The sequence below is a fragment of the Vanacampus margaritifer genome, chromosome 4 (genome assembly GCF_051991255.1).
Source record: "Vanacampus margaritifer isolate UIUO_Vmar chromosome 4, RoL_Vmar_1.0, whole genome shotgun sequence".
NCBI lineage: Eukaryota > Metazoa > Chordata > Actinopteri > Syngnathiformes > Syngnathidae > Vanacampus > Vanacampus margaritifer.
The window spans coordinates 12,347,088-12,365,737 of record NC_135435.1 but is presented as its reverse complement, the minus strand read 5'-3'; the positions used below and the strand labels follow the sequence as shown (position 1 = coordinate 12,365,737).

General features: G+C 38.9%; 1 protein-coding gene across 2 annotated transcripts; it reads left to right on the top strand.

The window, feature by feature from the left end:
• The first annotated feature begins 651 nt into the window (after positions 1-651).
• Positions 652-18,534, top strand: tmem39a (transmembrane protein 39A). Of its 2 annotated transcripts, none has more exons than XM_077564532.1 (9): positions 652-935; positions 3,941-4,133; positions 8,188-8,410; positions 9,626-9,709; positions 10,689-10,843; positions 12,401-12,758; positions 12,832-13,019; positions 13,089-13,209; positions 15,899-18,534. In XM_077564532.1, the coding sequence occupies exons 2-9, from the start codon at positions 4,021-4,023 to the stop codon at positions 16,133-16,135; spliced, it is 1,479 nt and encodes a 492-aa protein (XP_077420658.1). In that variant the 5' UTR covers positions 652-935; positions 3,941-4,020; the 3' UTR covers positions 16,136-18,534. The 2 variants fall into 2 exon arrangements, with proteins under 2 accessions (XP_077420658.1, XP_077420657.1); XM_077564531.1 differs by having other exon boundaries at positions 652-947.
• The last annotated feature ends 116 nt before the right edge of the window (positions 18,535-18,650 follow it).

Below are 18,650 nucleotides of genomic sequence, written 5' to 3'. Positions count from 1 at the left end.
AAAGTTTATTTTAATTTTATTTTTTATATTTAAAAAATTGTCCTTCCTAAAAATGAAAATTAATCTAGCCGAACCCGAATGGTAAAACCATATGTTTTAAATAGTTGTACAGAAAAGATCACGTTTTTTCCCTACCCCTCACTCAGTGTGTTAAAATGGATATTGAAATTAAACAGCTACGAAATCAGCACTAACATTTCGTACACCATGCAAATAATTCCAGAACTTCAAACCATACTGTCTTGTCATTTAGCATAATCTTTCAAATATTTAGCATGCCTGCTTTGCTTTGTGTATTCAATATGGGGAGTCTCATAGGCTAATGCATTTACACAATAAACTGAAACGGTTTGGGTTTTCTCTAAAACATATAGCGCATTTGCATACAGTTTCAACAGACACATCCAACCAACATGGACAGTAGTAAACAGTTTACTTTCCACTGTTGTACTTGAGTACATTTGTGTCTGTACTTTACTTGTGTTGAAACAATACTTCTTTCCCACAGTACTGTATCTGTACTACTACCTAAGCGAGTGAAAAACTTGTAGTACCACCATATAACGAACATTAGATTCTCAGATGGTGCCTTGACCCGCAACATATTATATTCAGTACTGTATGATTCATGTCGCGCGCTGATGACGTCATTCCAGAGGAGGTGCGGGGTTGCCACGTCGGTCTCTGTGAAATGCATTTACACAGTTGCTCCTCGCAGCTTTGCGCTTAACTTTTTGAAAAAGACGCCTTTTTTCAGGTACGGAGTGACCGAGGACCTCACCAGCTTGTCCGGAACCACCGGAGCTCATCTCCACGGTGCTGTGTTCGGTCTTATTGGAGTAAAAAGGAGGCGGAGGAATGCTTGGTTCCGTCTGGACTCGTCCGGCTGGAAGCCACACAAGTGACTGATGCATCCTCGTTCACTTCACCCTCCCGTATGTTGTCGTGTGAGTAAAATGCGACTTTGCTCGGCGTTTTAAACGCTCAGTACGTGTTCTTCAGATACACACATCCACATATTTCCCCCATTTTTGAAGCTATTTGCTGAAGTTTCAAACCGGCGTATTAAAAAAAACAGCACGCTGCCTGGTATCATAATTGAGAAACGCCAGGTTGAGTTTGTGCACGTCACAGCGGTGCCATCAACATGAAATCAGCCCACGTTTGTTTCTTTTTTTGAAATACTTTCAAGGGTTAAAGTCTGACCCAGATGAAATGACTAAATACTCTCCTGCAATATTAGTTCCCGTTTTCTCCAGTGACTTTTTAACTGAAACGTTGCCCCTTTACGAATGTGTTTGTGTGTCACCAAAGGACTGATTTGGTCAAATAGTTTAAATCAGTGGTTCTCAAATGGTTAACACCAAGTACTAAAACAAAAACAAGCCAAAAAACTAAACAAAACCACACAGCTATCCAAGTGCTACCACAATGGGCAACATTGAAGTACTGTACTGCAGTAGGCCTAAGTGTTGATCAAATACGAGCCTTAAGTTTGACTTATGATGTTTCAAAACAGACAGAATACATATTGTGTTCTGTGACAATATAAACACCAAACCTACTAAAAACAAAGAAGTCTTATTTAATCAGAAAAAAAAAGATTCTCGTAGGGGTGTTCTGATCAGGGATTTACAGTATGTTGCTGATATTGATCATCCATGAGTGAGATCGGCCGATACTTATTCCGATGTTGATCACATGGATTATCTGCACATTTTCATTTTTAGAGCAGCTCACTAATTACAATTTTAACAATGGATTACTCTGTTAATGATTTTTTTCCAATTAATTTTTGAAGAAACGCGCCGTGAGTGATGCTGACCAACTGCATGTCTCGAGTTAAATGTATGTGGCTTTTTTTTCATGCCAGTCCTCATTCGCACAATCAGATGGGTCATCTTTTTTTATGATCACCACACATTCTTTCAACTACCTACGACATCACATACTTAGTTTGTCCCATACATGCTCATCCTATATTCGTGTGACAGGTATGGCTGCCACAAACGATTATTTTGCTAGTCGACTAATCAGTAACAGTAGTCGTGATTAGTCGACTAATCGCTGTCCTGTGAAAAACACTTATTTCCTTTTTTGTTTTTTTCTAAAAACGTTTTTGGGATGTCTGCATTCAGTTTCATCCCATAACCGTAAAAATGACAAAAATTTACGTGTTTTTCACGGGACAGTGACGACATGTAAATAGCAGCATAACGCACCAACAAGCAGCAGCTCTTTTGTAAAACCATCATTAGTTTACATTTTGAATTCTTTATAAGTTTGTAGTGGTGCCTAAACTTATCCAAGTTCCAACATGTTGCCATTTCTGTCCCTCATAAATAATGTGACAACTTGACCTTGCCTATTCCCAGAACGAATGCACTTGAAAGAACAGTTGTGCATAGAGCAATTTCATACTGTTAAATACAGTACATTGGCACCCTGACTTATGAGTGACCCCACTTTTCGAGATATGCTGTCGCTCGGCCATTTGTTGTTGTTGTTGTTGTTGCATGCAAAACATTTTGTTTTGGACTTTGGAGCACTGACTTCACAAGCAGCAGACAGTGAACAATTCCTCCAAAAGAGGCCAGTTGCTTACTTCCAACTGTTTATTGCCACTTTCCCAGTGAAGTTTAAACAGAGCTAAAAGAATGGTATGTCGTGTATCTAACCAAAGTACCGAAGATGTCCCCTCACCCAGTCCCAGTCATGTGTTTTTCAAAACTTGCCATGACAACTTTGCGACGACAACAGCCAATTTTAAGAATAACAGGAGACGGAATGTTTATGTATTTATTTATTTTGTGAGCACAGGGGCACCCACAACCCGGCAATTCACAGAGCAAGTGCAGACATTAGTTACTCACATTGACAGAAATAATGGCTAAATAGAAAAATGGTCCAAGGGTGACTCTTTTTTTTTTTCTTTTCTTTTTAAGATTCTTCTCCTTTTTTTTTTTTTACACAAGCGACAACCCCGAACAACAACAACAAAACACCACAATGACAAAAAAAACAGATTTCCCAAAACAAAAAAACAAAAATCTATGAGAACGTCTAATTCAAACAAAGTCGGGTCTATCCTCAGAAATAAAAGTAGTCCATTTCATCCACATTTCATTAAAGATATCGCTTTTACATCTTAATCTTGCTGAAACTCTCTCTATATATACGATATACTATAACGTGTGACTCTTGACTGCTTCAAATCCCACTTTGATTTTTACTGCAGGATGCAATTCTTTGGGGTAGCAGTTCATGAATGTGACACATTGTGATTTCACTGATCATTATTTTCCCGTTGTTATTTGCAAATGCGTGTCAATGTGTCATTTTGTAAGAGCAGCCATCACCTGTGCATCAGGACACACCATGCTTTCAACTTGATTCCGATCTGATGTGACCGTTACAAAACTAAATGAATGAAGCAACATAATACCGTAACTACAAAAATTAACTTTCTATTTGGAAAAGCCGTCAGGTTCACCTGTTTCAGTCTCGACGCCACTGAAGAATACAAATATGGGAGAATGGGGAAGTTCAATATAATCAATTAAAATCCAATAAACTTGCATGTCTCCAAAGATTTTTGCTGGGAAAAAATGCTACCGCCACAATTTTACAGATGAGTGTGTGTGTGTGTGTGTGTGTGGGGGGGGGGTCACAATGTCTGTTTTACTGCATATACACAGTGCATTATCAATGTTTGTGTTTTGGAAGCTTCAGGTCACATCACACTCGTCAATGTTAGCTCAGGATTGTATCCAAACCGCAAATCATGAAAGTGCTCGATAAGATTTTGAGATAAAACATCACCATTTCAATTCTTAGAATACAATCACATTTGTTTTCTCTTTGATGAAAAGTGAAAAATGTCATGGAAACAAGTTTACATTTCTTCTGCTAAGTCTCCGTCTTTTGCTCTCTTTCACAGTGGCCTCAGCGTATATGGTCGCTCATTAAGGAGCAACGGGGGAGTCACAGCGTCCGGGGTTGCCACGGTAACCGGCGACCATGCCAGGGGGTCGCAGGGGTCCCAGCAGACAGCAGTTGAGCCGCTCTGCCCTGCCCTCCCTGCAAACTCTTGTTGGAGGCAACCTGGGCAATGGTACAGGCCTCAGAAACAGGTATGACTTGCAACGTTTCTCTCACTGTTGTGTCCAGGATCAAAAGATGAGACGTTAGTCTATTTATCTCACAAATACTGAAAAAGTAATACAGCAACATGGTGACTGTGGGCTCTGATATTTACTCTCTCGCTTACCTGGCGTCTGCACCCCTGTACACGCAGTAGCAGCGGTGCGTTCAAAGACTCAGAGGAAGTCATCACAACGGCGCTCTTTACCTCATTTGCTCCCAAAAATGTATAAAATAGTTCTATTTTAAATATTGCCATGGTCCCAAAAACATATTTCTATGTTTTTTAAATTTATTTTTGCTAGAGCATACATAAATAAGGCTTTGACGCAGCCTCTGACCTGAAGAAGTCGCTTAAAGCAATGGTAGTTATTACAAAAAAAAACGCCAGCAGGTGGCAGCTGACTATACGAGATCAACCAGAGCCATGTTGCAACAAGTTCTTTTCCCCAGTGTTTTCAACGGGTTTGTGAATAATGATGAAACGTGACTGCGAGTGAATGAGTTAACATGCTCCACATCAGGGTTCAACAATTCCGGTCCTCAAGGTCCGTAGTACTGCAGGTTTTTGATGTTTCAGCCTACACACCTGATACTAAATATCAGGATCGTTATCAGGCATGCTGATGATTATATGAATCAGGTGTGCTAGTGGGCGGAAACATCCAAAACCTGCAGGACTCCGGACCTCGAGGACTGGAATTGGTGAACTCTGCTCTACATTATTTTACATATACTTTATTCCTTGTAATATGTATTTTAATGATGTTTTTTCCCCCCAACGTTTTAACCAAATCCCTCCATGTGGCTGGCGTATTACCACCAGCAATACAAATATGAATTTTTAAAAAATCTGTCAGGACGCCAGACTAACCTTTTTTTTCTTTCTTTTTTTTTTAAACTAGGAACACAGTGGCCCTACGACGGCGTGTTAGGGCCACGTACGGGGGCAATATTCCAAGAAACTGGAAAATTTGCCACTTTATAAAGTGGCAAATTTGCGTGAAAAAACTTGTAAATTTGCCACTTTATGAAGTGGCAAATTTGTGAGGGAAAAAAACTCAGAAACTTACGAGAAATGCACGTAGCATAGCTATAGTATAATTATGCGAGGATTCTTTGGTGGTTAATGGGACACAGTTTATAAAATGAAAAGGCAGAATGGGGACGGATTCATTCTTAAATTTAAACTTTAGCTTGTCATTCACCGCAGCCAAAGCGACAACACTTCCTGATCCCCTATCAGCTGACACTAACCAATCAGATGCTAGCATACTTGACACATCAACTTAGATACTTGTACAAAAAATACCAAAATGTGTCAATAATAATTCTCTAAACATAAATGTACAAGTAAATATACATTTGAACAAATTAACTTAAATGCTTGATCGTCCGGGTGTGGACCTTCGCAAAGCGAGGCGTCTTTGTCGCTGGCCAGTGGCCTTACACAACGCTTCAAAGAGCGAATGCTTAATATAATATGGTTAATCTATGCTAAAGCAATTACAATCTGCTTATTTGGAAACCCCACCGAAAATTATTGGCACAAACAGTCGAGTAGGACATTACGTGTAGTTCTTGTAACTTTCAGAGTTTTTTTCTCGCGAATCTGTTGCCACTTTTTAAAGTGGCAAATTTGCGAGTTTTTTCTCTGTATATTGCCACCGCCCTCTAAAAAATACATTTATATTTATACTAATACGCCGTCGTATTGGCCCATAACCGGAAATTTTAGGGATGCAAATATAAAATGTAGGGTGCACACTGTAAGACGACTTGCAAGTAAATATTCACACCACACATTTTTGCTATATAACTGATAAATGGACTGAAGTGTGGAGTAGATTTTTCAGCAACAAAAATATTCAAGAATTGTAATTGAAAATCTAAAAAAAAAAAAAAAAAAAAAAAAAAGCAAATTCACTAGTTGCGCATTTGCTTCAGTAGCTGAAAATTTTACATTCACTATCTCAAAGTTTTGAAGCAAACTGGACCATTTCTAGACCAGTCCAGAGTCCTGTCTGCGATGCACTGAATCCGCAATAGGTGAACCAAGATACATGACCACAAATGCCTCGCAGGTCCACTTATTGAGCGTGTAGATGGGCATGCTTTATTGCCTTTTGTTTGATGGTGAAGTATTGGTCATCCTATCTAACATGGTTGGTTGTCCTGCTGGTCATTCTGGTTTGGCGAGGTTAAGAAATACTTTCTACAGGCACACACTTTGATTGAATCAGTGGTTAAAGCAGGACCTTTATCTTCAATCACTTGATTGTGCCATGGTTTTAAATTCAACCATAGTGCCCCCGTTTAATAAGGGGGAATGTGACCCTAGTGAGGAATAAGGGGTTAAGAAAATGGATGGATGGATGTTCCAGACCAGACTGCCATAGGTGAAAATCCACAATACAAAGACCGTAGAAAAATGTTAGGGATAGACCGATTAATGGCCAGGTCGATATATTTGGCATTTTGACAAATATCTGCATCGGCCTTTTTACAAATCTGAAGGCCGTTAAAGTTGGCATCTCGCAGTGAATGCTTGCGAATGTAGTGAATTTTGGGTTTTCATCAGGATTTGTAATAAGTTCACAAACTTTTTACTTGTTGCAAATAATTTTTTTTAACATGTTCAGACAATTTTTCACTGTCTGCGTAGATCATATGAAACCTTTTACAAACCCCGAAGGAAAAAAAAAAAACTAAAATTCCCTTTGTATTCATTCAGTGCTCATTGAGATACAGGGAAGTTTTAATTTATTAAAATTTCTACTTTATTAAGGATGATGCTTTTTAAATAAAATAACCATTGGTAAAATTAAGAAAATTATGTAGAAATTTTGGAAAACCTTATTTGCAGTAGAAAACTTTAGAGAGTTATTTACTTGCTTAGTTTTCAGTTTAGTTTTACACATGGTGATTACCCAGGAAGCTCCCTGCAATTTTTAATCATTTTTAAACAAAAGTGTCTAAAGTTTGTAAAATTTGAAAAGTTGTTTTAACAAATATGCTTAATGAAATTTACACAAAGTTATTTTGTTTGTTATTTGACGTAAATAAGATCTTTTTTTTCCTTGCAAATGAATATCGGCTTGAAATATCGGTCATCAGCCTCCCTGACTACTAATAATTGTGTCGTATCGGCCCTGGATAAAACATATCGGTCTATCACTATAAAATGGATAGTTCTTTATTTTCTTTTTTTAAACATGTTTGACTTAAACACACTTTTAATATTCTTTAGAATTATTTCCCGACCTTCCAAAGCGAGTCGAAGCAGACAATCTTCAATGTTGAAGATGTTCAATATTTACAAGAAAAAATGTTCATGTTTTTGGAGAAACCTGACTACTTTCGAGCCATTCGACCCTGTGGACTGTGAAGTCAACGTAATGAAGCCAATCAAAGAGCGCACTGACCGACCAAGGAGGCGGCGGTAAAAATAAATAAATGTGTCCTACCCCATGGTGTTTTATTCCCCAGACGGCAGAAACCTCCTTGATCCGGCCTTGCTGCCAGCAGGAATATTTAAGAAATAGATAAGTGATTGTCAGGTGAATGTTGGAAAGTAGTATCACAAATTTGCGACCTCGTAGGGAGCCCAAAGGCTAAAACAGGATATAATGAGGCACAGCTGCATTTTGGCATGTTATTCTCTTGCAGCGCTAATTGAACACAACATATCGTCCGCATGGCAGCTCGCTTACTGATGACCACCTGGATTCGTACAAAAAATCCAAACAAATCCTCATTCATCCTTTACGCTTCTCAATCATCTCATGTTCGTTTGTGACGACTGTGCACATGCATAATTAACTACACTGTTTACCTACGTTAATTAGGAACAAGTTGCACAAACTTTCAATAAACAGGAGGATGTAATGAGGTACGCAGTTGTGAAGTGTTCTGCCGAACGCATCATGAGTTAGATGCTTTCTTCTGTACAATTGTTTGTAAAAAAAAGAAAAAAAAAGAAAAGAATATGCAGTGATGCATTGTTGTTGTTTTTTCACTCTTTGTGTTTGTGTGTTCTTTTAGGAACAGTAGCTCCTTGGGTCTGTCTGCGCCACCTATCTCAGCCGTCATAACGCCCGAGCCCGTCCGCCACTCAAAGATTCCTCCGCTGCCATTGGACAGCAGCCTGCTGTTTGAGTTCCTGCTCTTTCTCTATCTACTGGTTGCCTTGTTTGTGCAGTACGTCAACATCTACAGGACAGTTTGGTGGTACCCGTACAGCCAGCCACCCACCTCTACCTCACTCGTAAGAACACACCGTTTTGGAAGCTGTAAAAATGTAACAACAAATAATGTCTTGATCGGAAAAAAAAGACTGAAACATTAAACAGTTGGACATTCAAAATTAGAAAAGGTCAAATATAAATTGACCTGTACAGTAGAGTTAATTTTCGTCAATGAAAACTAAACTAAACTAATTTGGCCAACACACATTTTTCACTGGACTAAAACTAGACTAAAACCCTCGTTACTAAACAATAACTAGGACTAAATCAGTATGCATTTTCGTCGACTAAAGAAGACGAGAATGTAAAAATGTACTTCACGTAATAAAAACTGGACTAAGATCTATGGACATTTTAGTTCATGAACAAAAATTAGACGAAAATTATATGATTTCGTAAAATCTTGTCTCTACTAATCTGTCACTGTGACACTGTCATGGGACACACAGTGACTCATCCACAGCCATTCAAATCTGAAGCTAACGAGTGCAATTTGCACAAAATTTGCACAAACACATGGGATAGTCGGATTCACGGTGAATATATATTTAAAAAAAAGAGTAAATTATATTATTTTATATTATATTATATTATGTTATTATATTATAGCGCAACATTAATCCAATGGCTATAACGTTCCAGCAATAATGTTAATCTGACCGCTAACTAATGCTGGCTAATTTACTAGCTCATAGCATGGAGCCATAATTGCCACTTGTTGATATACTGTAATTGAGTGTCAAGTTGTTTTTCATCAAAAAGATGAGAGGAAATTTTATGTGAAATAGTTTTAGATCTGAAATGTTCAACATTATCTGCTGACAAAAAATATATATACAGGGGTAAAATGATTATGCTGACTAAAACGTTGAAAGTTTTTGCTGACTAAAACTAGACAAATAAAATTATGTTTTCTTGGACTAAAATAAAGACAAAAATGCTAGATTTATAGTCGACTAAAAAGGGACAAAATAAAAACAAGATGAGGTTGACTAACTGTTAGAAACTAACAAGTGTGATTGAAATTGGACTAAAACAGACTACATTTAAAAATGGCTGATAAAATTAACACAATTGTACAGGTTAATGCACATTTTAGGTTCATTTTGAAATGTCAAACGAAATCCCTTACTTTTTGTGATTAATATCAGTCTGTTTGCTTGATTCTAGTCTAAGAATTGTGCAATGAAAATGGATTCTAGTCTCTCCTTTGTCCGTTGCTTGTTGACCTGCAGAGCTTCCATCTAATGGACTACCACCTGGCTATCTTCATCACAGTCATGCTGGCCAGGAGGCTTGTTTGGACGATCGTTTCAGAGGTGAACTCACTCACTTTCCCCCCCAGCGAGTCTACTTCAGATACAGCCGTACCCTTGACTCACAAGTGTCATTTGTTCCGAGACCAGGCTCGTATCTCAAATCAACTATCCCCAGTGCCATTCATCTGCTTCAGGCCCCCCAAAACACCAATATTGTGTTTTTAATAAGAAAACTAGCATTGTACAGTATGTATATAATACAATATAATGTAAAGGAAAAAAATGCTTTTCCATTTTTTCACTTCACTTACACTCAAGGTAATCTTCACGTCTTTTTTTTTTGCCAATTTTGACCGTATCTTTCCTCACTTTCAGCAGCTCCTCCCATCTTTTCATGGAGAGAGATCCACAGCGTAAAAATCGTTGGCTGACAGTAATTTTTGATCAATTCCCTCTACCCTCAACTCAAAGTTATTTCTAAAGCACTTAAAGAGGAACTGTAGCTGTAACAAAGTGCTGTCAATAAAATCGAACATAAAACATAAATCACAATAAATGAATCAATAATTATATATTAAATAAATAGACATAATTATGAATTACATATCATTATTCATATGTAGCACTAGCTAAAGCATAGACGTACTCCGCTTGTACTGCTTTGCCATGTCCACCACACACATAAATGTATTTCAGTGATTTCAAGCTTTAATTCATGTGCTTCAATGAGTGCTTCTTCTGTGGACACATCATTAAAAAAAAAAGACATGCACACAATGAATGGAAAATAGGATCACACAACACAACCTTTATAGTGCATGAATTGATGATAGCCAGATGTTACGATGTTCATTGGAGCGTCTCAAGCTCACTTGAAAATTAAAGTTGCCTGCAACGCAGCAAAAAATCAACCCAGCGATGGAAAAAAAATCGACAGTTGGGGCACTTGTAAGTCAAGGTACTGCTGTAATCTGACACTTGGAGCTAATGAATCTGTTTCATCTCATTCATGAAACGTCTTTTTCTTGCTTTTGTCCAGCTGTCTCAGAGCAGCAGGGGGTCGCTGGTCTGCTATTTGGTTTTGATTGCAGCAAGACTGTGTCTGCTCACCATGTGTTGTTGGGTGCTCTGCTGGACGCTGGTCAACCTTTGCAAGAACCACTCTGTTCTCAACCTCCTCTTCTTGGGATACCCGTGAGTGTTCTGTACTGGCTCGTATTTTAAAATTTGATGAGAGCAAATGGAGAAAGGGGTGTGCCGACGTTTTGCAACTGCACTAGCTGACATCTGCGTCCTACTCGTACTGTTTGGGACATTATCGTTCTAAATGTCGTCTATTTTGGGTTTAATTCATTCTTGACTACTAGATGTTGACACACAACTTACTCTGGGATTGCATTTGAAACATACATTTGAAAAGAAGAGGAGGAATGAAAGCCTGGAAGCCATCCGCACAGTTTTGTTTTGTTTTTAAAGTTATTTAATGTCATCATCTGGGATCCGGCTTTTAAACTCTACATAAAGCGACGTCACGTCAGTATGTTCATCATTTTATAATATACATCTTTCAGCATGATTATTGATGTATATTGTGAGATGTTAAATTTGTTTTTTTATTGCTAGTTTGAAAAATAACGGATTGTTTACATTACTGTAACCACAGAGGGGTTGGGTCACTATTACACTATACTGCACATATTTTTGTTATTCATTGCACTTGCTGTCTCTCTATAAATTACGGTTTATAGATTTAGATGTGTTTGTAGTATTTGTGTGACAGTTTAAGAATTAAGTGCCATAAATGCTATTAAAAAAACATACCTAGGGAGTATTTCTCTATGGTATTTTTATATCGCAGATTTATCTTATTGCGGGGGTGGTCTGAAACAAGCCTCTCAGTTATATTTCGCTTTTTAGTACAATATATTTCGGCACAGTAAATGATCCTACTGTGCAAATTGTTACAGTGACTTGCAATAATATTATTGTAACGATCACTTAGGCCTACTTTGCTACTTTATCATTTTACTATTGGTCATGATGATGGTACTTGGAGCGCTGAGTATTTTTTTTATTAGGTCGTATTAAGGGTAAAAGGTTTGAGAGTGACTAAATTAGTGCCCAATTTTGCCTCACTGGTAACAGACATTTGTCCGACTAATGTAACTAAAAGTTTCCCTTGTCCCGGCCCACTGATTATGACTGTTAATCATTTCCAACTTTGATGCTGAGTAATGTCTTTGTTTTATTTGCACATTGTGATGCTGCTCTCACTGCTCTTCATAAAGTCACCAAGGATTCTTTCTTTCTTTTTTTGGCAACTTCCTTTTATCCTTTCTTCCTCTGAAAGCCACTTCAAACTCCTCTCACTTTTCCAATGTGGCTCAACTCAACAAAATGGTGATTAATCTGCTCAGTCCCACACAGATTTTTTTTTTTTAAAATGTGGGCTTCAGTTGCGCACATTAAAATAATGTTCCACCAACATGAACATGATTTATGTGACCTTTAAAAAAAAAAAAAAAAAGTAAATCAAACATGTTTTACAGTCAGCATGGCTATTAGCTTGGGTATTTTGGCCATTTATAGAAATTCCTTTTTTTTTGTCTCAAATAATCTTGACAACCCTCAAATGCATTTTCTCTATGCTAATCAGTGATCGCTACGACTATAGACAATTTTTGAGGCTTTCACACATGACTCATTGGGCTATACTACAATGATGACTATGTGCCCCTTTCCTGTTTTTAGGTTTGGCGTGTATGTCCCGCTCTGCTGTTTCCACCAGGAAGGAGCGAAGAGCCAAACGTCAACAGCCGACTGCGACTACTCGTCCGACCACCAGCAAACGGACCTGACGGACACGCCCTTCTTTCGACCCCGGGATTTCCTCTTCTTGCTACGGGAGAACCTCAGAGAACAGTTTTCCGCACCGCAGCACATGCCCACGCACACCTGCCCGCCGCACACGCACACTCACACGCCGGAGCTGATTCGATCGGAGGTGGAGGAGCTGAAGAGCGACTTCAATCGGCGGATTAAGGAAGTGCTGTTCAACTCGCTGTTCAGTGCTTATTATGTCGCCTTCTTGCCCTTATGCTTTGTGAGGGTAGGTTCGCTCTTCTGCGTCGTTTGAATTCATCTCAGTGCTGGACTGTATGTAGCCACATTTGTTCTTTCAGAGCACCCAATACTATGACATGCGCTGGTCATGCGAGCATCTGATCATGGTGTGGATCAACGCCTTTGTGATGCTGATGAGCCAGCTGCTGCCTCCCAACTACTGCGACCTGCTCCATCGCTCTGCGGCCCACCTGGGCCGATGGCAGAAGCTGGAGCACGGATCATACAGCAACGCACCTCAGCATTTGTAAGTGACACCCCCACTTCTTAAGTTTCATGGTTAATGCAACAATTTCTTATTCTTTTTTTCCCCCAGATGGTCAGAACAGACGGTTTGGCCTCAAGGGGTGTTGGTACGACACAGCCGCTGTCTGTATAAAGCAGTTGGACCGTATAATGTTGCCATGCCCTCTGATGTTTCACATGCGAGATTTTATGTGAGTATGTGTGCTCGTAAATCATAGTAACCTGTTAATGGTTGACTTGAATGATCAAGGGTTGCACCGGAACTAGTAGTGAAAGTGATGAGTTCAAGTGCAAAAGGCAACAATCGCCATTAGGACCCCCAAAATTATACCATAGCTACTAGCAGTACTACTATGATAGGCTGTGAAACCATATACATTTGTGGTTAAAAAAAAATTCATCTTGTCTACAAATCTATATCGTCCTGTGGTTTTTCTTTTTTTAAGACAAAAATGGTTGTGCTTGACTAGTTTCGACAAAGACAAAAATACAAAAGATAGATAAACGAAGCAATAGAGTTCGATTAGGGGATGTCGCTGATTTGTCAACTGTGGGCATGTGAAGCCTTTTTGAGACGCTTGTGTGATTAAGGGCTTTATAAATTGACTTGACTTGACTTGGGATCAGGGAATGGGGACCGGTCACACTAAACAGGGACGAAGGACCTTTTCGACTTTCGCATACATGGGATCCACTTCTCTGGAAATCGAGCGACGGAGGGCGTAGTCGGCGTGAAGCGTCACATGACAGCCGGCTACGCCCAGAAACATCAGCTAATAAGACACGTCACAACTGTCAGTTTGACAGCATCTGAGGAAGGCGGCAGTCGTCGTCGAAACTAGTCAAGGTAAAGCGCAACCTTTTTTTGTCTTAAAAAAGAGAAACCACAGGACGATATAAATGTGTTCAACACATAGTACTAAACATATACAACAAATCGATGGTTAAGTACTTTCAAAATCAGGAGTGAATGAAAAGTGTTCAACTATTTTTTTTTTAAAAAATTTTAAAGGGGACCTTGTAGCGTAGATTGCTTTTTAGAAGTTAAGGCAATTTGTAGTGTTGCTATTTTTAGCGAAAATACGCGTTACATATGGGCAAACACAATAAGTCATGAAACTATCTTTTGGCATTCACATGCAATAATAAATGTTGGCAAAATGGACTACATGGGCTATCAGGTGCATCACAAGAAAAGCAAAAACATACTTTCACTTTTTCTGAAATTATGTTTGGGTGGTGGAAACAGATTTTGAAATGGAAAGAAAAACTCTTTCAAAGGCTCATACTTGGCTTTTTAATGGAGACTCATGAAATTTTTGCAAATGCAATTTCCATACTGGCCCTCAATGCTTCTCTGTTAACTTGCGAGCGCCTCCCACCAGAAATTCCATTCTGCAGCGATGAATAGTGAGATGCAAGGAAGTAGAAATGTTTTGAGATGCTTGTTGAATATTGATATCACTCCTCAATGTCATCATTTGATGCGACATTTATTAATGATGATGAAATGAAATGAAATGTCAGTGTTTCCCCCCACAATTCACAAGTGTGGCGGCCCGCCAGGCTTATCTTGACAAATGACGAGTAATCGCTGGATGCCGTTTGGTTGGTACTTCCATGTATTGTATATCATTTTAAAGGGAATGAAGTGTAGAATTAGAATGTACGACAGGCGTCAGCGAAAGAGCCATTTTAGGCCAAATAAATGTAAGAAATCTGTCTGGAGCCGCAAAACATTTGGACATTGTGATGGATTAAACAGTGTGTTAGTGTTAGTCAAATGTATTGAGGGCCCAAGAGCTACAACAGACAGAAAAACATGCAGCATCCAATACTTCGAGATTATTTTTCTTCTACCTTTGGTCTTACGATTTTTGGGGGGTAATTTTTCATTTGTCATTAATTTTTAGACTTTTCTGCCTTTCTGTAAAATGTTGACATTTTTGGCAATTTTATGGATATATTATGGTAATTTTATTCCTCTCGTCTTCCTTTTTTGGACATTTTATGGATGTTTTTTTTTTTACATTTATTTGCCTTTTTTGCTATCAATTTGCTGACATTTTGGGCAATTTTGTGGACATTTATTGGTAGTTTTCAGGGTTTTTACTTTACTTTTTGATTGTTTTCTTTTCTGCCTTTTTTTAAAATACATTTTCAGACTTTTTTCGGGCAATCTTAAAGACAATTTATGGTACTTTTCTGCTTTTCTTCTTTTGTATTTGAACATTTATTGTTACTTGTTGGACATTTTTAGGTAACATTTAAACCTTTTTCATCTATCGTTCGTCTCCCTTTTTCTGACAACTTAAAAATTTGGACTCTTGGATTTTTTAAATATTTAATTATTATAATTTTTATTTAATCATTAATTCATTTTAATAATGTTTAATATATAAAAAAAATTCTGTAAAAATATTAAAGCTGCTGAACGTAGAATATTCAATTTTGAATTGCTACTGCCACCTCCTGACGAAAAATGAAAAAGCACATACCCCTCTTCACATGCACCGCGCACATCCACAGACGGGGCGAGGAAATTAGAACCTGAATCCAGTCTGAAAACTATTAGCCAGAGGCTTGCAGGAGTAGCCATTGTGAACAGCTAAGGTGTTAATCTACTAATTAGAAGACATTTCATAAATGGTCAAATAAAAAGACTACTGTAAAGATATTTTGGGGGGAAAAGATCAACATTGCAGCTTTAATTTCTACTGATTCCTTTAGAGATCCACAGAGGAGGGGCTAAAGAGCCACATGTAGCTCCAGAGCCGTTGATATATGAATTAGCTTCTTTTTTTTCTTTTTTTTTTACCCATGAGGACCTTTTTATGCTCTTGAAGTTTTCTGACCTTATCCTCTCTTTTGGTGTTACAGTTCCTCTTCCACAAGCCATTGCGGATCCTGAACCTGCTGATTTGGATCGAGACCAGCGTGGTTCTGTATCAGTTGTACTCGCTGTTCCTGTCTGAGCGCTGGAACCACACTCTCTCTCTGGGCCTTATTCTTTTCTGCAACTACTATGTCCTTTTCAAGCTGCTCAGAGACCGCATAGTGCTGGGCAAAGCCTACTCCTACCCCCTGTCCAGTAGTTTGGGCTTAAAGTCGCAGTAAAGACACCCTCAACACCCACCGCGTGTGCGCTGAAGGTGGGGGACGTGCGCTAGTGTTAAAATTGGGAGACCAGATGGGTGTTCGGCGCTCACAGTTGGAGGGTGAGGGACAGGAATATGAACTCATAATCGTGTTTTGATACGGTTACATTTTTAATGCAATGTTTATAAAAAAAAAATCAAAAAAACTATTTAAAAGAATATTTTATTTTGTATACTATTTCGAGTTACGCCGGGCATTACCACGCTGACGACATTTGCATGCTCCGTTCATGTGCGTTGTGTTGCTAGAAGAGGGAGGAGTTCCACCAAAGATGTAAAAAGTGGCCATGTCAGTCAACCGTTATACATTCTGTCCCCGATTGACTCGATCCACAAAGTAAATTGGAAAACAAAGATGCAGCTGTTTTTGAGGAAAAGTCAAGACATTGTTGTTTTCTGCCGGACACTTACCCCTCGCTCATGATTTTTTTATTTTATTTTATTTTTATCAAATATTCAGCTTCAGTCAGCAACAGCCACAGAATGGTACGGGCAGTTGCTAGGCAACCAGCAGAGAGTTCACCTTTCGCCAAAAGTGTTTAAAGACAAGTGTTGGTGCCAACTTATATTACTCACGAAAAGTTCAGGATGAACTTAAAATGCACTGTAACCTTTACCAGCGAACTTTGACCTGCTCTAAACGTTTGAATTCACATGTCCAATTATTTAAACTTGATTTTAAACACAGATTGTTGTGCTGTCAAATGAGCTGGACAGCAAAATGTAAATATGAATTGATGTCTAGATGTGAAGTGTATAAGGAGGACCGTTTACCAATTCAAATCAAACCAGGAAATCAAACACCTGTTGCGTATTTTGCTGTTTAACGTTTGTTAGACTTGGTTAGTTTTCATGAGTAGCCAAGTGTGGGCTACTAGTTTCCTGCGATTTGAATCACAGATATGTAACAGCCAATCAAAAATGCCATGTCGACTCATACTACATTTCCACGTACCGGCATCCAAGTAGAATCCTCACATTCTCCAAAACTGACACGTTTTCTGAGCCCATAACATTGCATTTTTGACGAAAGCAAGCAATTGTCACCACTTAGTTTAATAATCTGTTAATATAACAGACCCACGTGGAGACTCGCCACTAGGATCAATTTGTGGGAAAAATCTGAAATTGACCAATTTTGGTCAGGCCTGGCAGTGAGTGTTAATGTTTACAATTACCAATGCAGCTGTGGCTAAAAAACAAAACATGCAGAGATTTGTATTATAGTATATTGAACAGATGAAAATGTACATTGAAAAGCTTAGAGGTCAAATAAAGTTCACCATTAAAGTGCTCTTTTTTTTCTTTTTCTTCATTTTTTTTTTCATCCTGAACATTTTGCGAGTAGTGTATGCTAAGATGCTATTTTACAGAGCCTTAGTTTTAACGTCCATCAAGAGTAGTGTTAGTTTTGTCATGACCCGTTTTGGTACTTTTTCTCACTTGGCCGACAAAAACTGCTGCATGAGCTTCCTCATTTAATTTGCGCTTATGTTGCGTAGTCGGCCTTTCGCAATGGACACGTGCTTGTTTGCCATCGCGGGTTTGCGGCCCGAGGCGTCTTCACCTTGGCCTGCGTCCCTCGCACCAATGGGCCATGGATTCATGCAAAGCTGTTGCTTTTTGTTTTGGCATGAAGTCCTCGTAGTGCTCCTTAAGTTCACCGTCATCAACGTCTGAGTTGCTGTCCAAATCGGGCCCGTGTGTGTTTGTCGAGTTCGCGTAACGACCTCATTTACATTCTGAATGTCATTTTCAAAGGATGTTTAATGACATGGGTGCTCAATGCTGAGTCGCGGTGTTGGGAGTCATCCACGCCCGCCTGTCTCATTACCAATTCATGTATTTCCGTTAGTTGGCTTCTTTCGGGTCACCTTGCACGCTGCCTTTTTTCTTAAGCTCTTCATGCACCCTCCTGCCTTTGGATGACGTGTGCCTCATTTTAAGTCGCGTTCAAATCCGCTGACAAAGCATTTCTTTAGTGGTTCATTGAAATATGTTTGCCACGCATCGCCTGAATGACTAAACACGTTCGTGAAGAATATGGAATTTGATATATTCAGTCAAGGTTCAGGATGAGTGAGGCTCAGGAGGACGTGCCTCTTTGTGCCTTGGAGTTTTGTTTGCTGTATGTGCAGATGACTCGGGCCAGCTTGAATGTAGTGACTGTCTCCAGAAGGTGGCGCTGTTGACTTGATTGAAATTCCTAATGGACAATACCTGCCCTGATAGGAAACATCTTTTGCATTTTGATTTCTTCATCCCACTTAAGTGCTTGCTCAAACACATTCTGCCTGATTTTGGTGTTTTGCTGAAAGCTCCTCAGAATAAAGTTGAGTTGAAATTTTCATTTTCAGACAGATTTTCTAAAGAGTCTCCTTTTCACTTCCATACACTTGAGTCTTGAGTCGCTCGTTAGATGGGGTGACAGTGATACAGATGCCGGTGTCAATGAAACTTCAGTTTCCTTCTGT